Genomic DNA, 24,273 nt, shown 5'->3' with positions numbered 1-24,273 from the left:
TTGGAAAGCCTTCAATGAAACAAAACGTACTTCCGATTTAATTTCATTTACTATACTTTATTCTTTATTATCTAATAATTCTCATTGCATGACATCAAGTTCCTTGAAATTCGTTTTTTCACTTCTAATTGCTCTAAACAGCTCTAAGCATTAATCTCATTGATATATGCCTGAATATCCTCTATTACTTCTAATCTATTAATATCGATTTGTTCATTGCACATTGGACATTCCTTCGTTGCTTCGATTATTCTGGAAAGTATCATAAATTAGCTTTAATTACACAACAACTTCATATTTGACTTACTGTATCAAACTATCCTTAAAAGCTGGAAACAGACACTCGGGACATTGACAGCAGTCCCGTGCACTTGTCAAGTGATATCCCGTAGCAATACATATCGGCAATGTATTCTTACATTGAAAACAAGTTACTTCCATATTATTTAAATTAGTATTACAGAAAGGACATGGACTAGAATCAACATTTGTACTCTTCCTCTTTGCCATTTGAACATCATCGTCATCATTATCATTGCTCCTGCCATTAGTGATCGTCTCTTCCTCAAAATCATTCAATTGCTTTATATTCTTTGGCGCTTTCCTTACAATTGATTCAATCTTTTTTGCATACTTTGCGTCAATCTGATCACGATATTCGGAACGCATTAGCATGACTGCATAGTTGAAGGCTGACTTCTTCATTCCTGATCGCTGACATTCAATCACAGTGCTGGTTAGAATTGGAACGATATCTAAAAGGAAAGAGAATGATTAGAATTTTACTGGATCACCAAAGATCAAGGATTAAGAACTAAGGCATGTAAGTGTCAGATCTTCTATACTCCCTAAATATAGGAGATCATGAAGAATCCATCATTAAATCGATAATACTTACGTGACGGAAACTGCGAAATATTCTTAGCAACTTCAACAAGCAATTTTGCAGCCATTAGATGATCACCACGTTTGACATGAATTCTGACAAGGATGTAGCGATGCAAAAGATTCAAACTACTCTTCATATCACTAGCAACTGTCAAGTTGTTCCTCCTTAGTTCTTGATACATCGAATAAAGCAAGTCATGAGAACTTCTATAATTTCCAGCCACTTGCTCTTGCTGGCTTATAATAATTGAAGTTTTTGCTGCTTCGCGGTATTGTTTACGTGCCATATACAACCTGAATAGTAATTTTGGATCCTTTGGTTTTCCATCTGTTTCACCGAGTAGAAATTCTATTAGCTGACCTGCCAATTTGTCATCATTTGAGGAAGCAACACAGTCAATAGCTAGTGACAATGCCTGCTGTTCCTCATTACCAAAACTAGCAGCTTTAATTAACAATTTTAAAGCCTTTGTGTACTCCTTGGCAAGGAAGTAATATTTTCCAGTAAGCAGCGTATACTTCTCATTCTCAAAGTATTGAGCAAGTGCTATAAAGTCATTTGGTTTAGCGCCGTCATACTGCTCAAGTAGCTCTCCATAATGCTTCAACTTATTCTGCTTATGAGCTAATGTGAAGGCATCACTAACTGATCCACAAACAATTAGGAACTGCAATGCACTTTCATAGTCACCAATCTTTTGGTAGAACTTAGCAAGCATCTTTCCACTTTCAATGGACCGAGATTCGAGTACAATTTCAGAAGCACTGTGTGGATCAGAGAGGTAGTCAAGGTGTATCCTCACAACACTGTCCAAGTCATTTGCCAATGTATAGCTTTGTATAGCTTCTCTGTACTTTCCTTCAGTTTCCTTTGCTTTAGCATGCAGGGCATGGAGCTTTATGCTGGTGACATTTGGTAGGATCTTGTCAACTTTATGCCATTGCTTCAGCTGGATGTAAAGTCCACATGCCTTATCATATTCCTCACTCTTCTCATAAAGCTGAGCAGCTTCAGATATTTGATTGACTTGTTCCAGTGCCTCAGCACATTCATAACAAAGCTGCTTATTCCTCAATTCCGTTGCAATTTGAATTCCAATCGAAAAGTTACCACATCTTATAGAGCATCGAGCTATTCCACTCTTAGCCATCCTTAAATGCTCTGAGAATGGATCATCGCCATTAATGTCCACTTCATTACGATATTCACCCATTGCCTTTTCATAATTCATTAAAGCTTCAGTATAGTTACGATTTAATTCAAGTTGCTGTGCATATTCACGTGCTATAAATGGCATTTGATCTTGAGCTAAATTATTCGATAGTGCCATTGCCTGCTCCCATTGTAATAAATCACGACATAAATCTAAAGCTTCGAGTGGATTACTACTCTTTGCAAACAATTGCTTTGCTTCGTCATGTCTATCGAGTAGAACGGCACAATGACCTGCAAGAAGGTTGATGTCTTCATGATGCTTAATATCCTCTAGTGACTGGACCATAGCTGCATCTCCAATCTTACGGTATACACGTATGGCAAAATTCACTTCGAGATCATTAATGCATGCATTTCCTAGTTTCTTCCAACTATCTGGATCATTTATGGCTACACAAAGATCCCACGCTTCTTGATACTTTTGTAATTTAATTAGTTGACTTAATTGATCGGATGTCTTCATAGCTATCGAGAATTTATGCGTATCCAATGATATTGATGTTAATTTTCCATTACTATAAAGGCACAACTCGCCGTCATACAGCATTAAAGGAATCTGATCGGAAAGTAATTTTGAATCACCAATTTTGCGTACGCATTTGCCATCAACTGAATGTCGTACAAATATGTAAGTAGAACAGATTTTACTGTCAAATGCAACAAATACAGATGGATGAGAAAAATCCCATAAAATGCCAGCGACTTGTTTTGGTAAATTGGGTATTGAAATTGTATCTTCGATCGTCTATAATTGGACATGGAATTAAATTAATTTAAAATTCAAATATATTAATGCTTGCATATTTACCGGCATGTAGACAAAGCCTTGATTATGTTCATCTATGAATGCAACACGCGTTCCTTCCAAATCAGTAAATATAGACCTAATTCCAATTGAGTGTCGATACTGTATCAAAGTGCTCCAATGTTCCAATGAGAAGTGAATCAAGTGACCAACGTCAGTGCCAAAACATAGAAAATCATTTGTTAAATTTAGACATGTAATAATTGTGTCGTGCAGTCCCTGTAGCTCATCTGGAAAAATTTTTGGATCTCTGTCCTGAGACGATACCAAATTTGTTCCAATTTGGGAATTTGAAGTGTTCTCAATCTAAAATGGATAGAATATAGTATAAAATATTAAGTAGCACTTAAGACTACTTACCGAATGAAGCATAATTTGACTTCCACACAGAACAGCACAGTAATCTGTATTCAATTGAATTTGCTTTACTTCTGCCATATATTCTCGATCTCCTAACATAACCGGATTATCAGTTACTGACCGTCCTAAATCGTAGAACCAAATGCGATTATTCATTCCGCATGCGAGATTATATGGACCGATTGCTAGAAATGTAGGCTCAATTTCTAACTGTACCAATAATGGCTGAGTCTTGTTCTTTTCTGGTGAATAATGGTAGATAGACACTTCAGCAAGGCTTGAAAGGAGAGCAATTCTTGGTGGTGCAATTGCATAAATTGACTGTAATTTAGTCACAAACACTGAAATGACACCTTGACTGCTTGAAACTGCCAATAGTTGTCCATCGGAACTCCAGTCGACATTCTTAAGTCCAGCTTGATCAGGCAATGTCAAGATCTTTACTGTTTCCTGAAGATTTGACATGGAATGGACTTTAACATTGTTATCACCACAGCTGGCTATAAGTTCCAGTTCCTTAGATATCGCAATACTAGACAACGAGTCTCGATGATTCTTAACTTGCCATAATTCCTGTCCAACTTCACGTGGATGTGTTGAAATTGCCACTACATTACCTAATGAGAATCCTAAGAGGATATATCCATCTCCAAACCACTTGTGCTGCAACAAGTTTCCATATCGAGCTTGGAATCCAAGTTCCGTTGGACTATCAGGTTCTGGGAGATGATACAGAAACAATGTACGCTTTCCTACAATCATACTGATTGTATTCTCTCCAGGAACACGCTCATCTGTCTTCATTTCTGCAAAATTCATATCACTGGGAATATCACGAACTGGAACAGTCCTTAATGTATCACCTTCATCGTTACTTATAGTCATTGTCTTATCATCACTGCCAAGTGCTAAAATATTTTCTGCTGACCATGCACCACAGACTATACGCTTTGTATGCTTTCCAATAATTGGAATTCTCTTTGATGTTTGATGATTATAAAGTGCCAAGTTACCTCTTGTCGTTGCCACTGCTAAGATTTGTACCTTCTTTGACCAAACAAGACAACTTGGTGCATCACGTAAGCCAGTATCAATCAATTGCTTCTTCCTTTGATTCGAGTCCCATATTGTTATGTGCGATGTATTTTGTGTAATTATAGCCAATATATCTCCAAAGCAGTCCCATGAGAATCCAGCACATAAGCCTTGTAGTATTATTCGCTCTTGCAGTTGACCTTGACGATTATAAATAGCTACAGTTCCATCACTACCGGTTGTAGCAAGATAATTTGTCGTTGAACCAGACTGCCATACAAATGCAACATCACCTTGACCGTGAGGCTCATCAATACGAAAAAGAACCTGAAAAAAATTTCATAATGTGATGTGAAAAAAATTATTATTGATGATTTTATTAATCTTTTAAAGGATTTCCGGTATTATCTTCAACGTACTTTGTCACTACTCATCGTGATGTCTTAATTGCTACTAAATTTGACTCATTTTATCACTGGAATATACGCAAAAACTTAATTTTTAAAGAATCTTTTCATTAGTCACAAATATATATTTTTTGTGTATCAACAATCGCGTAGTCAAGGTAACAATGAAGCATAAAAGAATGAAAATATAAAGTAAAAGGAATAGTAAAAGAGCGGAAAGATGAGCGGTAAAAGATAATTCTACCTGTTTTGAGAGTTGGATAACAGGTGGAGTAAGTTGCAATTCTACTTCTTACGTCTTGTACTCATTCATCACCTGTTAAAGAAATAGAAACAAGTCCAAAATATACTCATTATGACTATTTCATAACAGGTGATTGAAATACTTGCTGCGCGTAGAGAAATTTGCGCCTTTCCTTTTTGTTGAAATTCCTTCACCCTGACAATGTCATTTTATTGCCTTTTTTGCGCTGTCGTTTAATAACTGTTCATATAAATATCATACATTACATTAATTTGAATTTCTCTTGACAATCTTTTCGTCGTCGTCGTCTTCTTCTTGCATCATCATTCTGCTTTAAATGTTTCTCAAGAAACTTTGAGCTGAACGAGTTTTCCAAGTTTCTCTTTCTTTTCTGATGCTCTTTTTTGCATATTGTCTTGTTAATTGCTGTATTTCATTCGAGAATTGTCACATTGTTCTTAAAGATAGCTTGCTAAGGCAAAAAATTGTTCAATTCTGGATGTTTGTAAGAGTTCGAATCTCAAAAATTGAAATTTATTATTCAAATATAGGGATCGCTTCTTCTTTTTTGAAGAATTTATGGAACTTTTTTTTTTTTTTTTACCAATTAGTCAATGACTCTAGCTATATTTACCTCAAAAATCCATTAAATTTCCTAATTTGTGATTTTATTTTGTCCAAAAATTGTAAACAACAAAAATTCCAAAAGGGGCCTGAAACTATGAAAAATTTCAAATCATAAATTTCCGTTGATCATCATTTTGAGGCTAAATTAATAAAATCCAAAAATATTCAGTCAAGGTTTGTTGGCTACTCAATCATCAAGGCTGCCATCAAAGTGTTAATCAATATCTCCAGATGCCATATCCATATTTAAAAGATTGTCCAATTAGTAATGTCGCGAATATGATGAATATATAATTGATAGCATATGAATCATCACTGACTGTATGTGCGCTATAAAATCTCCGGTTTAATGAGATTTTCACTTGCTCTTTTCCCATTTTGCTCTTTAAGTATTCTCTTCGCATATACAGTCAAATATATCTACATACAAGCATAACTTTTTTTATATCTTAAGAAGAAAATCTTACGAAATTCAAGCCCGCGGCATTATGGAGATGAGGAGAACGTTTTGGTTCAACATTCCACACTAAATACTATCGAGAGTAATGAGCGGCAATAGCGAAAACTGGCACCAATACAATAATAATAAGTATGGCAATATGTGTGTTAAGCTCAACAATTCATATAGGCATGTTTGTTTATTTTCTCTTTCGTACGATTGTGTCAGTCGTACGCGAACGGTGAAAAGCTCAACACGTTGGAGGTAGATTTTGCAGTTTTATATTTTAATTCCTTAATTTAAATATTTTTGTCTTGCGATATCCGAAAAAAAGAAGTTGGTAAAATTTGTGGGCGTCCTTAACTCGAAATTCACAATTTTAAGCTGCAAAAATGAGTTTCCAGTTTTAAGAAAAAGGAGAATTCTTCGAATATAAAACTACTTCTGGTCAAGGCCAACGATCGTTTTACATGCAACGCCTTCTTCAATTTAAAAAAGACACCTAAAAGATTGCCACTCCGATAAATTCAGTTTTTTAATTCAATTTGACTGAAAAAAATATTGCAATTCCTCTCTCGAGAAAATGACAACGTGTTCAGGAATTTATTTTTGTGCTTGATGAACGAATTGAAAATTAAAAGAGAAATGAAAAAATAAAAAATAAAAAAAAAGAAAACGAACGAAAGAGCTCAAGAAAGCAGAGCTGAGCTGAACCAATACAATCGACCGCGAAATATGAATAGCATAAAGTGGCACTTTGTGGCAAAAAATATAAATGAGTTAAAGAGTCATTAGTGGCGAATAGCTTGAGTGCGATTTTACTTATGAATTGAATAATTAGTGACATCGATTATCTTAGATTGTGGATTAATTTATAGCAAAAGAGTCGTTTTATTGTGGATTTGAACGGTTAAATTTGAAAATACGTACGTAAAAGTCATACGTAAGAGAAAAACGTACGTAAAAATCATACGCAAGAGAATTACGTACGTAAAATCAAAAAATAAAAAAAATACGTACGTAAAAGTTATACGTAAGAAGAAATACGTACGTAAAATTTTCTACGTAAGAAAAATACGTACGTAAAGTTTTCTACGTAACAACAACAATTCTTCAGATTTTCAACAAATTTAAAAGTTTTTATCAATTTTAATCAACTTACCACAGCAATTACATAAAAAATTCAGTTTCTCCAGGCATATGCACAATCGATAAATGCCATAAGGTCACTGTTATCAGATCCATACCGAAAAAATCTTGCAAAAATTCATGTTATAAACATGTTAACCAAAGTGAAAATACAGATAAGATTCTACACAAAAATATACAAATTAAACTGCTATATGAGGTCTATTACAGTCGCTCATGAGATGTGATATGCCGTTACTATGTGTGTGTGCGTAACAAAAAATTAACTACTGTGAAAACGGGAAAGAAAATTAAATATTTATTCTGAAATTTGCCTTAATAATGTTGAATCATTCATTTAATTTCTCAAAAAGAGTATATATACAAGTCATAATACATGAGATACTTTAAAGAAGAGAAACAAAAAAAGTAAAATTTCATTTCTTTTATTATAATATCCAACAAACTCCATAAATGATGAAGAAATAGTGAAAAAAAGACTATGAAAGAAATATTAATATTAAAACGACACGGCAAAGAGATATGAGTGAAGTTTTGTAATGGATAGAGTAAAAACAAGAGCATGATAGATACATATAAAGCATAAGAAACAGCATACAGCAATTCGTAATCGAGATTTTCCCGTTTTTTATTTCCCATCCGCAATTACGTTTCGTGCCCTCTCATTTCATTCTTAAAACTGGTTTTTCTTTGACTTTTCTTTACTACCTAAACTACTTGCATCTTTGCACTTCACAATGAATTGTGATCATAATTAGATAGAAGTACCACAATGTTCTTTGCCATTGGATTATTCAAGCCAGTAATGATGTTTGGATTTACGTTTCTGCTTCTAATCATCGAGAACATCCAAACCATCAGTTTGTGGATGTTTATGTGAAATTGAACGGAAAACCAAAACTAACACTTTCGTGCTCTCTTTTTAATTCCGTGATTATTTATTAGTGGAAATCATCTCGAATAATTCATGAGCTTCTCAGCAGCTTAATGTACTCACAATGATAGCTATACTTCCGATTGCATTGCAGTTTTACAACTTAAATGCAGCAAATTGTAAGTGTACACGATCATTGCACTTTTAAATGATCATTTGGAATTCAAGTGAAATTGCCGGTGGATAATATGAAGGAACAAGTCTGTAAAATGCATACATTGATGAGAATTGGTTGGAAAAATGCATTATTTGATGAGAATTGATTGAAATAGTTCAGAAAATCCTAAATATACTTACTTTGCTGGTCGTACAGATCAATTGCTATCCATAGCCACTCTTAGACGTCTTTTAAAGTTCCGTATTCAAACTACCAAAATCTTGTCAAAATCCTAAATATTGATCAAAATATCGATCATAGTAAACTGATTGTTGAATTTTCAATAATGATTTCCCCTTGGATAAATTTTCAAAAATATTTCGACCGTTAAAATTTCCAAATTATCAATTAATCGTTGTACCGCAACATAATAGCATGTGACATGAACATGAACGGAATTAAGTAACAAAGACATGTCAATGAGAATAATGAAATGATTTGACCATTGATGCTAAAAGCTGCCACAACCAGCCCACTTCATTTCCCTCAAAAACCTCCATAAAATCGTGGAATTTCTAATTGTTGTGCAAACAATAACAAAATATTTATGGAAATAAGTTCCAGCGATGTTTATACAATTCGTTTGTTACATGACATGAATTTTCTATTCTATTACTTTCTTAATCGCTCAAAATATTTCATAAATATTCATCTCTGTCTAAACTTTCATTATTATCGTCACACTCATAAATCTCATCCGTGCCTCCGTGTATTTATAACAATAACCGTTTAACCTCTGACACATTCATCATTATAATACATAAAAAGCTTAAAAAAGTTTGAGAATGTCGTCTTGAAAGACTTGTATGGTTGGTTTGATAACGAACCTGTAGTCGTTATTATGTACGACAGAATGCGACAAGCACATTTTCTTCTTATTCTTGCTTTATGCTGCTTGCTATTCAATTTTTTATTTTCGATAGGTAGGCCCGCTTGTCCCAATTTATTAAAAACATGAAAATAAGAGAAAAGCAAAAAAAATATTTCTCGTGTTGCTCAATTAGATTTCTTTTTTTCATCTCTTGCCATATCTCTTTTTATATATTTTTGAAAATAATAATATAAAAGAAAAAAAAAACTGAAAGTTTCGATGTTTTGCTTAATGGGATTCGGGTTGGGGGAATTTGAACGCATTTTTAATTGCGAATAATGTTGATCGGCATGAGATATCAAGTGTCAATACCGCTGTTTTGGTATAGTGTCTGTAAAATATGTCAGTAATCTATGAATTACATCAATGTTACTTAACTAGACTCGTGCCTGAAGTTATTTCTAATTGTGTCTGATAATTTGCCACGTAACGGATTTATTTTGAATAATGTAAAGCGCGAAGTTGGCTTAAATTTGGTTTTGAATAATTTAAAGCGCGAAGTTGGCTTAGTTTTTTTGTTTACATAAAATTTTGTTTCGATTTTTAATAAATTATCTGTAATTAACATGGAATTTCGACAGTTATTAAAGCTCTATTGCACTGTTGGATCTTATTGGAAGTAATAATCATCAAATCTGACATCATTTCGTAGTTAATTTTGCAGAAAATTTGCCAACAAGAAAAATGTCAATTTAAATTTGATGTAAATCTAAGCAATCTTAGCATCTCTACATCTGACATCATCATCATCATTTCATAGCGAATGAGAAGCTGTTCCTAATCGACTTTGCGGAATAATCTTTTAGGCTAATTTGCTAATAACCTAAAAATTCCACAAAAATTATTAAACTTAGCAAGCTTATTCAATGTACAATAATAATTAGGCTAAAGGCGATATACAATTATGAGCACAATGACTTAGTTAAAGTATATTACAAAATTGAGTGCCAAAAAATAATATTTGTAGAAAAAATATGCAAGCAAACTCTTCAGATGCTTATCTTACTGCTTAGATCACCTTTCATAATTTTCAAAGCATGCTTAATGGACTCAACAACTTCATCTCATGTTGACCAAGATTAATGGACACAATTTTTCCCATACTTTGGTCAAGTGAACTTTCAAGAAACAGAAAACTTCAAGGACATGCAGCATTCCCTTATTTTCTCAAAGCAACCTCAATTTGACCATCTATATGAAGTATGTATTTATAAAATATCAAAAGATCTACAAGATTAAGTAACGATTTACGAGGTTATAGCTCAATTGACACAATAAAATAATAGATTCTACAGCAATAAAGTAGTTGTCATGGAGGTGCGTCAATTGACAGCCTTCAGAACAACTAAAGTCTTAATCTTACCTTGACTCATCGGCAATTACTGTAAAGAATTTTAAAAGAAGGTGCACCAAGCTTCATTTCCCCAATGACTCTATCAAATAACAATAAATACCATTTTTATGGCAAAGCCATAACTTCTATTTAGGAATATAAGCAAGACAAAATGTTAACAAGCACATCCAAACACAAAATCGCAGTGAAACTGCGCAACACACAATCGAATATTAAAGAAATCTCTTTCCTATATCTGCTTTTCAGGTACACACAAACACAATGCTAATAATGCATAGACAGTGAAGAGCATGATTAAAATGTTTAATTGAGCAACATCGGTGCGTAAGAAATAAGCCAAGACATAAATACATTAAGGAATTTTTCAAAATAAGAAGGTTGGTGACAGGTGGCAGTGAAGAAGCAACACAGCAAAAGAACATTAAAATTACTTATTCAAGCGCGACATTCAGTATTTCTTGTGGGAAAGAAGTTAAGGTCCGTTAAAAATAACATCCACAATGACATCATCATTCGAACGTATAAAGAATGAGTGTAAACGAAAGGGAGTCTTATGGGAGGATCCAGATTTTCCAGCAGTTCAAACATCTGTTTTTTATCATCAAACACCGCCATTTACATTTCAATGGAAGCGACCACATGAGCTTAATACACATCCAATCTTTGTTAATGATTCCAATGCATACTTTGATATTGCACCGGGTAAAATGGGCGATAGATGGCTTGTGTCATGTTTAGGTATATTATATTTATCTAAAGGATTATTTTATCGTGTCGTACCTGCCGATCAAACATTTGATCAACCATATTACGGTGTATTTCGTTTTCGTATATGGTGGTGCGGTGAATGGCAAGAAGTGCTTGTTGATGATCGATTGCCAACAATAAACGGGAAATTGGCATTTTTACAAGCACAACATTCAAATTCATTTTGGCCTGGATTGTTGGAAAAGGCTTATGCAAAGTAAGTTGTTTTTTTTAATTGTGACCGGATGTAGAATGCGTGCAACTTTTTCTTATTAATTATATCCATTATAATCTAGACTGCATGGTTCATATGAGGCACTCAAATATGGAACATTACTCGATGGCTTAGCTGATTTAACGGGTGGAATTACAGAATCAATGTCCATAAAATCAGATCAAATTAATATTCGACCACCTGTCCTACATAGCCTTCTAGATTGCACAAGTATTATAACGTGCACAATTAATTCAAGTCTAACCAACAATAATAGTAATCTAAATAACAACATTAATAATAATAGTAATAGCAGCAATAGTAGCAATAACTCAAATAGTCATCATACAACAGCAAGTGGACTAAATTCTGGAACAAATTATCGATTATGTTCGTTAGACAAAGCGGAAACCTTAATGGGTGATACTGTTCAATTGATAAGATTGAGAGATCCATTAGCTGATTCGTCATTTGGTCAAACAAGCGGCTATAATGGTGATTGGTCATCGTACTCAAATCAATGGGAGAGAGTATCGATTCAAGAACGTGATAGACTCTTAGGACAATTGGATGTTGGTGAATTCTGGATGTCATTTGTTGATTTTATTACAAATTTTACACATCTTGAGTGTGTGCATCTCGATTCCGACACAGCACGTGATGAGCCATCTTTAACTGATCGTTGTCGACGATGGCTAATGAGATTATATCAAGGAACATGGAAACGCGGTGTTAGTGCCGGTGGATGTCGAAATAATCACGATACATTCCATATAAATCCACAATTACAACTTGTACTGGCTGAACGGGAAGATGTTATTATATCATTGAATCAGCATAGCGTAATGGAGCCAAAAGTCATTGGATTTACGCTTTATAGTCTAAACAATTTAGCACAACAAACCAAAATTACAGAGTGCCTACCGAAAACATTTTTCAAGAAACATAAGTCGCTACTTAATTCACAATATACAAATTCGCGTCAAATTAGTCAGAGATGTTCATTGGAGGCGGGACGATATCTTATTATGGCAACAACATTTGAACCAGCCGAAGAGTCAGCATTTAGTGTGCGTGTACTCGGAAGTTCAATACGTTTATCGCTACTCGAAACACAAACGATGCTTCTTCTTGATCCATTCCAGACGACTGGTATATCTGGATCATCTTATAAATTAAATCAATTGAATGATGACGCTAGCATTACGAGTGGAACTACACAATATGAGCCAGTGTTTCTACAGCTTGCGGATGATCATAAGTAAGTGATTTTGATGGATTTTTGATGGGTGTTTCCTGTGGAAAGTTGCAAGTTTCTGTGTTGTGGTGCAGTGTTGTCCGTACTATGTGCTGTGGCACAATGTTGTGAGTTTTGGAAGTGGCATGAACAGTATGTCGTGTGGTGGTTTGGTTGTGAAGGTGTGTCGTGGCACAAACAAGTTTGGACAACATTGTAGTAGTATCCAGCAGAGTTGCAAAACAGACACCTGTGACAGGCAAAAACCGTACAAATTCTTGATAATTTGTATGGTTTTGTAAGAAGAAATTATCAAGAATTTGTACGGTTTTTGGGTGTCACAGCTGCCTGTTTTGCAACTCTGGTATCCAGGAAGTGGTTTGCTGGGTTTCGCGGATACTTCAATTGCTACTCTGATGAAGCACAGATTGCAACTTTCATTGAAACATGAAATTCGATCACAGCAACCTAATCATCTTCTTATCTTAATTTTTCAGAACAATTAACTGCTTTGATCTTCAAGAACTATTGGAAGCATGCTTACCAAATGACTATATTCGAAGTTGTGCCAATTTAGATGTTTGTCGACAAATTGTTTGCCTTATGGATAAACAAAATCGATCACGAATCACGTTTAATGATTTCAAACTTTTTATGATTAATTTAAAGACTTGGTAAGAAGTAACATCTGTTATGTCTCATACATTTTTCTATAAGCAGTTCACATGACATTTTAGTATATATAAATTTTTATGAATATTTTATAGGCAAGGTGTGTTCAAGATGCACACAAAAGAAAAAACGGGAATTTTGAGAGCCGAAAGATTTCGTGATGCTCTATGTGACGTCGGATTTCAACTCAGCACTGACATTCTTTCAATATTGATTTTGAAGTAAGAGGAAATTGACTTCCTATTGTTAAATTTTTTTGAGCTTTAAATGATTTTTGCCGGCTGTAATCAGACACTTTATTGACAATTTCCAAAAATCAATTCCATTTTAGATACATGAGGCGAGATGGAACAATGAGATTAGCTGATTTTGTGTCTGCAATACTTCATCTGACGATGGCATTTGAGCTGTTTAAGAGTAAAGATACAAATCAGGACAATCAGATTAGGATGAACCTTAATGAGGTAAGATTGGGTATCCAAATTTATGATTCGAGCTTAAATCGCCTGCAGCTATCAGCTGTAACTTAAAGTTTGTCTAAGGCTGCTAAGGATGCAGACCTGCAGTTATTGGCTGTATCTTATAGTTCGTCCAAGGCTGCAGTCCTATAGTCATCGGCTGTAATTTTTAGTTAGTCTAAGGCTGCAAGCCTTTAGTTATCGGCTGTACCTTAAAGTTCATCCAAAAGTATGTAGGCCGTGCAATTATTAGCTGTACCTTATGGTTCGCCTAAGGGTACAGACCTGCAGTTATCAGCTGTATCTTATAGTTCGTCCATAGCTACAGATCTGCAGTTATCGGTTGTTTGTTATAGTTTGTCCAAGCCTGGAGGTGTGCAGTTATCGGCTGTACCTTATAGTTCGTCCGAAGCTGCAAACCTGCAGTTATGGACTGTACCTTATAGTTCGTCCGAAGCTGTATGTCTGCAACTTTTGACGAATCCTATTTAATTTAGTAAACAAATGACTAATATTGATGAATTAATCTCTCTTTTTCAGTGGATAAAGTCGGTGCTAATATGTTAAATAAACTCCTGCTCATTTACTTACCCATACGTACTAAAACAAATGAGGATCCGTACATAGACAATATGTCTTTTATTTTTGTGATTTGAAAGTTCATTTTAGTCTCCTCAATTGATGGAATTAACTATGGACAAGACAAAAGACATCGAAAAAAAAAAATATTATTTTTGTTGCTGTATATCATTAATAAGAAATTGTGTATTTAAATTAATTTATAAAGATTTTCGCTCGTTTTTATTTTGAATGAAAGCAAAAAAAAGACAACAAAAAAAGAGAAAAGGAATGAAATAAAAGAAAAATATTTTTAATACTGTATGACTGAATGAGCTTTTATAAATATTTGTGGATGGCAATTATTTATGCAAAAAATTTATTGCTTGAAGACAAAACAACAAGCTGTATGAAGTGGTTGACTCAGTGCTGGGTAACCTGTGCATTGTGACACGACATGCAAGTGCGCCATGAACCGTATGATCGCGTGCGGTTTCAATCCAGGCTTATCAGCACTAGTGTGTCATGAACTGCATGCCGTGTGATATTTTGATCGAAGCTTATCACCAAGGTACTTTACATACTTACTTCGCTGGCCGTACAGATCTGTAATCCATGACATCTCTCAGCATGTGTCTAAATTTGGCTTTATTTGGATGTCTTTTGTCAATGAAGGTGCGCCAGACCACTTCATTCAATTGACCTACACAGTTTATAGTGAGATCTGGAACCACTCCTTTGATGATGCTATTGTCAGCTTATTGTCTTTAGACTACACAGAAAGGTTCTGTAAGCCGCGTTTCCACTGCATATGATTCGAAAAAGTGCAGTTGAAAAAGTTTCTCCGGCCGAGTCTCGAACCCATGACCGCTTGGTCGGTATCACAATAATTAGAAACCATAGTACGAAACCATTCCGCCACCGAGCCACCTGGACTTACTTTGGCAATTATCCATATTAAGTGCTTCACTGTCTCTATCAACAACTTTTCACTACTGACTACCTGTGAAGTCTTGGTAACTATCTTGGCATCGAGAACTCTTAGAGTAAGGCAGTGGTAGGTAATCGTCTTATTTCTGCGGTCCACTTGATGATACGGTTCATGACATTTCCAAAAAAGTTTTGACGACACACTCTTGTGCCACGATACAGAGGTTGCCAATCACTGCTCTAAAGTGTGGCACAAATAATACAAGAATGCCCACCACTGCCTTAACTACCTTTATTGGAATGTCATAAATACTTTTTTATTTTTATTATGTTTTGAGCTTTGTTTTCATTTTGCGTGATTGAATTTTTATTGAATTTCATTAGCTTATATTGAGTTTATTGACCAAGTTTGAGTGTTTTACTTTCTTATGTCTGTGGATAGAAATATTTGAGATTTAAAAGAGTTTAGAAGTTTGATTTTCTTTAACGGATTTTTTGGAATTTGAAATTTGAACTTTAGAAATTTGAATTTTTAAAAGTCGTTGGTTTTGAAGTTCAAATTTTTTGAATTTAAATTCAATAAGTAAGCTTTGCAAATAAAGTAAATATGATTGTTTGAAGCTGTTTGAAGATCCAGGAAGGCAAAATAAGTGATAATTAGCCTAAATATGGAATTTTATTGATTTTAAGGCAGTTAATTCAATTTATAAAGGAATGACTTTAAACTACAAGCGTAAAATTCCATAAACAACCCACAATGTATGCAAATTACTCTTAAATCAGGTTCTAAATTAGCAATTCCACATATCTAAATTCTCAGCCGTCACTTATTTAATCCATTACTCTATCAAGTCACTCAGTCGCTAATAGAATAAATTCAAACATTAATGTAATTTAAAAAAATTCCAAAGAACTTCGTGCTTATCATATTTAATTAACAGGAACCCTGAAAGAAATTTAAATAAATTAAAATTGAATTTTTTTTTTATTTTTAACATTTTTTATTATTTTTTTTTTCTGCAAATTTTTTTTTTCTTTTTCTTTTCTTTTCATTTCGTGTATCTCAAATAATCGTCTGTTCTTATGAAATTTTATGTGATTTTTGTTTTTTTGTTTTCATTGTAAATGTTTCATTTGATAATAAAAAAACTGATCGAAAAATGAATTAAATTTTGGTTCATTCGATAGGGGGGTCTGGGGATTGAATTTTGAGGTTAGGTGTAAATTTTCAAATTTTTTTGGGTTGCTTTGATTGTTTTTTTTTTGGGATTTTTTGATATTCAGGTCAGATTTGCAAAACAGGCACCTATGACAGACAAAAACCGTACAAATTCTTGGTAATTTGTATGGTTTTGTAAGAAAAAAATCAAATAAATTACCAAGAATTTGTACGGTTTTAGGCCTGTCTAATGACAAGGATATATCTCCGCATGTCCTGTAACCATAAGCAACAAAGAAACATTAAATTTCACTTCATAATGTCTCTAAAACATTAAAAATTCATACCCAACTCCCAAAATTCAACCCCAATGTCCCCCACAACGAACATGCTTCATCCAATGGACATTTCTAAAAAGACTTGAATTTAATCATAAACTCACTAGCATTACTTTATATTAATCATTGAAAAATGCATCTCGTTCTATTTTTGTTATGTATTTTTTGTCAAGGAAATGAATAATATGCTTTGTTTTAGTAGTAAATCGCTTGATACTTTATGTTTTATCATCATCATTATTAAAAATGTGCTTTTTATCATAACAGAGCTTCCTTTTTTATGCCTTTTTTTATACAAATTTATTCACAAAATGATTTTTTGTTTGAGCTCTGCTTGAGTAATTGTCACATTAAAAGGTACAATTAGTCACTTATTATCATTTCACTGTCGCATTTCATAATATCTTCATTCTGTGTGATGCTCACACCATCTAGTCACATTTTACAAGCTCTTCATAACGATCAGTTTTTTTTTTGCCTTTTCTGTCCAAAATTTACATTAAATACTGAACAATCCAGATTATAAGTTGGTTTTTTTTACAAAATTGTTACTTTATATATTTGCAGTTTTGTATAAAATTGTAGACTTGAGTGGATTGAAGATTGTTGTTGGAGATGATGATCATGTTTTTGTAGTTCAGAGTAGAAATAAGGCAACAATTTTGAATCAATTTGGAAGAATTTTTGATCAAAAAAGTAGGAAGTGGCTAGAATAAGGTTTGGTGTCTCAAACCAGAATTCGAAGTCAACCCGAATTTCATATGGAATCGAAGCAACTTGTCTCTACAAACAAAATCAGAGTCGACTTCGAGATCTGGTCTGAGAAAATGGTATTTGGGGTATCGAGTTATATATAGACGGAACTGTCAAATCAAGAGTAAGGTCTCTGTGGCCTAGTGGTTGGGTAATTGACAGGATGTCTGAATCACTCTCTTGTGAGTACGTGGGTTCGATTCCCACCAGAAACCGATCTCTCAATTTTTCCTTCAAATCAGAACATGACAAGGATTCGCACACTGTTCAGGACATTGGAATTCTGTCAAGCATTTTAAACAACCACATAGCTCAGTGGTAGAGCAGACGTACGACTTTGAATCTTGGACGTGGGTTCGATTCCCGTTAGGAACAACTTGTTTGGAAAGTGTGCTTTGCTTTTAGCTATATGTTTAAATTTTGAATAACCGTTAAAAATTATCACAAAAAATTGATTTCTCCTTTAATTTAAAACATTTAATTAAATTTTTACGGTTAATTAGTTGATAACTTGCAGTAATAATGCCAATATGCTTGATTAATTCAGCAAATATCAATTAAAATTAACATTAAAAATTTTATATTTCTACCGTTACAAATGTCACCATACAGAAATAACTGTTCCTAAATGTACTCAGAACTAAGTGACAAATTTGGTTGTTTTCGTACCGCCTCGTCCATCTCGTCAGTCGAGTCAACATTTCAATAGGTGCCGAACAGACAAAGTAATAAAATAAAGTATTTCAACAGGAATTTCCAATAAAACTCCGTCCTCAAAAGCTGATCATCATCAATAAAATCCTCAAATCACCCAAGTCCTTTAAACTGCTTCCAAAAATTATTTTGAATGATTTTCTAACTTTATTGCAGTTTTCAGTTTTTTGATCATTCGTCGAAAATTTTTGCACATTTTGCAGTTCTTGTCACTGTTTCCATTAGTGACTGATCCAGTTTGAATTGAGAAGAAAATCATTCAAATTTTTAATGTTTTATCACAGGAATCAAATGACTGCATAAGCTTACTAAGTTTTAAAAAATTGTTAAGTCAGTCATTTGGTTCCTGGATTATTCAAAATGAGGATAGTCTCCCTTATAATGATGGAATTATTATTGCTATTCATTTTGTTATCAAATAGGATCAAAATTAAATATATATATTTTATGATTAAGGTAATTACAATCATTAAATAATCAGGATACATGTCCATGTACGCATGCATGTCTCACAGTTTTAATTCATCACAAAATTCATATTATTTCAGTTTTTTTTTATTGGACACTTATCCATATAATTATTTAAATTTTTTTTTTTCTTAATTTTTCATTCAAAGACTTAGTACTTCCTTTATATCGTACGTAAAAAAATATTTGATTGTGTGAGAAACATAAAAAAAAATTAATTAAAAAACTTATTTTTTTTTTCAGGGATTTTTTAAAGCATTTTTTTATAAAATTTTTTTCATATTTTTTAATAATTTTTTTCTTTTTTGTTATTTTTAGGGTAGTGGTGGGCAACCTGTGTGCCGCATCACACTAGAGTTTTGTGTCACAATAGACTGCATTCTAGTGTGTCGCGTCACAATCCAGTGTCGTGTCATAATAGAGTGTTGCGCCACAATAGCGCGTCACACCACAATAGAGTGTCACACCACAATAGAGTGTCACACCATAATAGAGTGTCACATCACAATTGAGTGTCACACCACAATAGAGTGTCACACCACAATTGAGTGTCACACCACAATTGAGTGTCACACCACAATTGAGTGTCACACCACAATTGAGTGTCACACCACAATTGAGTGTCACACCACAATAGAGTGTCACACCACAATTGAGTGTCACACCACAATTGAGTGTCACACCATAATTGAGTGTCACACCACAATTGAGTGTCACACCACAATTGAGTGTCACACCACAATTGAGTGTCACACCACAATTGAGTGTCACACCACAATTGAGTGTCACACCACAATAGAGCATCACAATAAAGTTGTGTGTCACATTTCATTAGAGTGTCGCACAACAATAGACTGTCGCCTCACACTAGTGTGTCACGCCACACAGGTTGCCCACCACTGATTTTATTATGAATATGTATGTTTTGTAAATTAGAGATTAAGATGAGGGTTAGAGGGACTTGGTAATAGTTATCAACTTTGTAACATTTTTCTTGTTTGTGTGTTTTTATGTTTTTTTCAATCTTATAAATTAATTAATCAAATCAACAACAGCCGAATGTACCATTAACTGTTTCGCGGCACTCAACTGTCGTCACATAATTGTCGCTTTTGTTCTTAAGTCTACAACTACTTATTTCTCCGATGTTCGAAAATTACAATTCCTTAACACATTGCGATAGCTTTTTTTGTTGGATTTCTCAATGCATTTCACGTAGACATTGGCATACTTTCTTTTGTTTGTTGACTGCCGCATGTCCAATGAAAAGTCGTGCACAAATTTGTTCTGTAATTGATTTGACAAGTTTTGTTTATTAGGAACTTGACCAATATTTTTTTGTGAATGTCGAATTTTTAGGGGAGGTTATGCAAGAAGCTCATAAAGTTAGGAAAGTCCTTTCGTAACTTTGAAATTGACACGAGTTAGCTTTTACTAGAATGTATGGTCTGTTTTTCTAGAATAAAGCTTTTTAATGAAAGCTTTCCATGAAATTTGACTGAAGTATGGAAGAATTAACCAGGAGGATGGAAGAGGATCCTTTGGGAATCGAACCTGCAGATCTGATCCTTTGGGAATCGAACTTGTAGGTCTGATTTGTGGGGAATCGAACCGTGCATCTGATAAATTAGTCAAATTTAGAACTTTTAAAGATTTCCTTTCCTCAGTAATTTAGCCATTTACCTTATTTTGGCACTTTGTAATACATGATCAACTAAGCTTCTGCATCTACAGCAAGAAAGACCAACTAACCAGTGGAATAGACTACGATTAGTCGACTTTACATCTTGAAATAAATTTGACGTTTTAATAAATTGCCATGATATGTCAATGATGATATCATGGCAAGTTCCACAAATGTCAAGTTTATTATGAAACAAATGGTTAAATAATCACATCCTGTTCCTTTTGGGTACTTAGGGACGCAATATCCTTCACTATAGAGTTGGCAGGACTCACATTTTAGAATGGAGTCGAACTCAGTTGGAGTCAGACTTTGAAGTCCGACTCCCGAAGTCCTACCCACCCTGATTCAGTGTATAGGCTTGCTCTATCTCCTTTTAAAGGATCTTTTACTTCAATTCCCGAAATTCGCTAAACTAAGCTCTAACTGCGCTTCACTCCTCGAATTTACAGCACAAAGACATTTATGCCAATAGCCAACAAGTAGGGTTCCCTGCCATCTCGAACTCATCTAATTCTCAAGATCAAGACCACGACCGAGACTATCCGGGAACCCTTGGGAAACTCTTATCATCAAGAAATCCAACAAAAACATCGCACAAATGAATCTAATTCGATTCGATTGAAATAAAAAAAAATTATTAACAAAATTTATCCGATGCAACCAAAAAACATGGCAAATCAATGTATCTCATAACTTTAATGTCGTGTCTACCAGTCATCGACGTTTAGGGAACCAAAAAAAATCATCAAGGGCTTAAAATATTTTTTTTGTATTTTTTTGCTTGAGCGATCGGCTAAAGTTGGAAATCGCTGCAACTCAATAATGATATGGCCATTTTTAAATATTGTCACTCAATCATCAACATCATCACTTACTATATGCTTCCCCCCCAAAAAAAAATTTATAGCCGTTCCTCTTTCATATCTCTTAAAATTTGTCATCAATAATGTTTTTTTCTAATATTAAACCTGAGAATATGCAGTCTTTGCCCCACATTCGTTCCTTAACGTCCCCTAATGTCACCTCTCTAAATAAATTTTACTTCAGTTCTTTGCCGTTCCTTATCACTAAATTTTTTTTTTTTTTTTTTAAATTTTAATTTTCTTCGTAAAAAAATTTTTTTTTTATTTTTGTTTTTTGTCCCCGACCAGCCCGACTCTATACAATTTTATTAGCATACCGTAAAAATCACACTCGTTTTAATGATTTTCTTCCGAAAAATGCAATCAATTTTTTATTTTTTTGAAGAAATGGAAGGAATCTCCAACTCTACAACCATCGCTCGTCTGTCCAAAATGGATCTCATCTCATTTTTTTATTCTCACAATGCTTTATTTTTAATAATTTTTAGTCTGCCTTAACAGCATGTAATTTTTTTTTTGTTTTGTTTTACCCGAGAGACACAAGTTTCTTTTAGTCAGTGATGAAGCTTGTTTGTTATGAAAAAATATAATTTAATCAATAATTTCGACATGTGTAGCTTTATCCTTAGTGGTTGTTTAGTAATAATGTTCTGGAAGTTGTAAGTCTGTTGCGTAAAGCTGATGGAATTGATGTCATTTGTGTTGTGTTGCATTAATGTGCAAGCAACACTAGAAAAATAAATTTGAAAACATGGATTTACGTCATCAATGTTGCAGCAACGTGGCAACGTACATTATTGTCAATATTATCAAAGTTGCAGCAACGTTTCAATTACCTATCATCAAGTTGCAGCAACGTGGGAATTATGTATCATCTTTGTTGTAACAACGTGATGACTAAGTATCATCAACATTGCAGCAACGTGTTAGCTATGTATTATCAAAGTTACAACAACATGATATCTACACATAATTAAAGTTACAGCAACTTAGCAACTATGTATTACCAACGTTGCAACAGCATTATCACTGCAAATCATCAACGTTGCACCAACATGGCAACAATTTATCATCAAAGCTGCAGTATCTATATTAACTACGTAGTATCAAATTTGCAGTTGCATGACAACTTCGAGTTATCAAAATTGTAGTGCAGCATGTTTATCATACTATTTATCATCAAGTGTTGTTGCAGCATGGCTACTATTTATCATCACTGTTGCAGCAACATTGCAATCGTTTAACATCACTGTTGCAGCAACATGGCAACAATTTATATCACTGTTGCAGCATGCTTCTACTTATTATCACTGTTGCAGCAACATGGCAAATATTTATCATCAAAGTTGGAGTAATGTTGCGTAGTTTTACCAATGTTGCAGCAACGTTACAACTACATTTCATTATATTGACAGTTATTTTGCAACTACGTATCATCAACGTTGCTTCAACTTGATAACTACGTATTATCAACGTTGCAGCAACATCGCGACTACATTATATCAACATTACTTCATCCTTACGTATCAGCAACATCTTCATCACGCATCAGTGACATTAAATTAAATTCCAAAGCCATCTTTTCAATAAAAATACGTAACAACAGCTTGTGTGCGCACAACTTTTTGACATAATCAGTCAATGCAACATTTACAGCCATTCAATATTGCAATCATGTAACAAGTACATTGGTCGCAATACTGTCATGACATAACAACCACATTGGAAATGCTCAAAAGCTACGTACGTGGAAATTATGATGAAAATGACATCAGCTTGTGTCGCTCGGGATTTAACATAAATTATGCAGGTTGACATAAAAAAAGGAGGAAAAATGAAAAAAAAGAATTAAAATAAAAAGAAAAAAAGAATTTCGTTGTAAAAAAAATTTTTACTTTGTCTTGAATTTTTCATAAAATTTGCATTTTCAAATATAAAAAATAGACTTTTATTGCATTTTTTAATTTTTTTTTTATAAAAAGAATCGTTTTTTGTTTTTTTATGCAAAAAAATGTCCGAGTGAGGATTAAAATCCTAGAAATATTATCCATAGAACGAAAGTTATCTCATGGATGATATTTAAAAGATTCTCAAGTTCCTCACTAGCTTTACAATATAATTTTTCACGTGATTTCATAAAAGATTTTAGTAAAGGATATGCTTAAAATCAAAGGTTTTTTTTTAATAAATACACACTATCTCATAAATCCTAGATTGACGATGTTAATCAACAAATTCGTTAACTCATTATAGTAAAGATCTATCCATCTTGTAAAACTAAATCTTAACAAGGAATCAAAGTTTTTTTTTTGTTTAGCACTTAAGTTGTAGTTCAGTTATGCATTATGCATTATTTTTTAATTGCAAAAATTTAACATAAATTTTTGACACACACATTAATGTACCCTTCTTTTTTGGTATGAATGGCGTATGCTTGAATGAAATCACATGATTATATTGATATCCTGAGTGACATACTCGATTGGCGCAAGTTATTCATGGCAGTCTATTGGTTTTCTTATGGCATTCAACATAAAATTGTCACTTGACCACATGACATGTGGTTCCCAAATAGCCACCACTTGGATGACATGTGGTTCCCACGTAGCTGCCACTTGGATGACATGTGGTTCCCACGTAGCCACCACTTGGATGACATGTGGTTCCCACGTAGCCGCCACTTGGATGACATGTGGTTCCCACGTAGCCGCCACTTGGATGACATGTGGTTCCCACGTAGCTGTCACTTGATTACCACATGACCGCTACTTGGTTGCCACATGGTCACCACTTGGTCGCCATATAGTCGCAACTTGGTTGTCACATGGTCACCACTTAGTTGCCATATGGTCACCACTTGGTTGCCACATGGCCGCCACTTGGTTGCCACATGGCCGCCACTTGGTTGCCACATGGCCACATGGTCACAACTAGGTTGCCACATGACAGCCACTTGGTTGCTATTTGAATGCAACATGGCCGCCATTTT

At 34.0% G+C, this 24,273-nt stretch overlaps 3 protein-coding genes across 3 annotated transcripts; 1 reads left to right on the top strand and 2 right to left on the bottom strand.

Moving 5' to 3' along the window:
* Positions 1-30: 30 nt before the first annotated feature.
* On the bottom strand, positions 31-4,861 carry Oseg6 (intraflagellar transport protein Oseg6). Its single transcript, XM_070651500.1, has 6 exons — positions 4,724-4,861; positions 3,270-4,631; positions 2,913-3,215; positions 899-2,849; positions 308-755; positions 31-252 (listed from the first exon to the last, which is right to left on the bottom strand). The coding sequence occupies exons 1-6, from the start codon at positions 4,736-4,738 to the stop codon at positions 144-146; spliced, it is 4,188 nt and encodes a 1,395-aa protein (XP_070507601.1). The 5' UTR covers positions 4,739-4,861; the 3' UTR covers positions 31-143.
* A 1,392-nt stretch (positions 4,862-6,253) lies between these two features.
* Positions 6,254-14,696, top strand: CalpC (calpain C). Its single transcript, XM_070651495.1, has 7 exons — positions 6,254-6,285; positions 10,733-11,450; positions 11,530-12,708; positions 13,182-13,358; positions 13,452-13,577; positions 13,688-13,820; positions 14,355-14,696. The coding sequence occupies exons 2-7, from the start codon at positions 10,987-10,989 to the stop codon at positions 14,379-14,381; spliced, it is 2,106 nt and encodes a 701-aa protein (XP_070507596.1). The 5' UTR covers positions 6,254-6,285; positions 10,733-10,986; the 3' UTR covers positions 14,382-14,696.
* Positions 14,697-19,115: 4,419 nt separating this feature from the next.
* Positions 19,116-19,538, bottom strand: LOC139099072 (cysteine-rich, acidic integral membrane protein-like). The gene has a single exon (XM_070651469.1). The coding sequence runs from the start codon at positions 19,536-19,538 to the stop codon at positions 19,116-19,118; it is 423 nt and encodes a 140-aa protein (XP_070507570.1).
* Between the last annotated feature and the right edge of the window lie 4,735 nt (positions 19,539-24,273).

Source organism: Chironomus tepperi, unplaced genomic scaffold, assembly GCF_022539635.2.
Source record: "Chironomus tepperi strain 1889 unplaced genomic scaffold, CSIRO-AGI_Ctep_v1 contig_461, whole genome shotgun sequence".
Taxonomy (NCBI): Eukaryota; Metazoa; Arthropoda; class Insecta; order Diptera; family Chironomidae; genus Chironomus; species Chironomus tepperi.
This window is presented reverse-complemented; position numbering and strand designations above follow the sequence as displayed.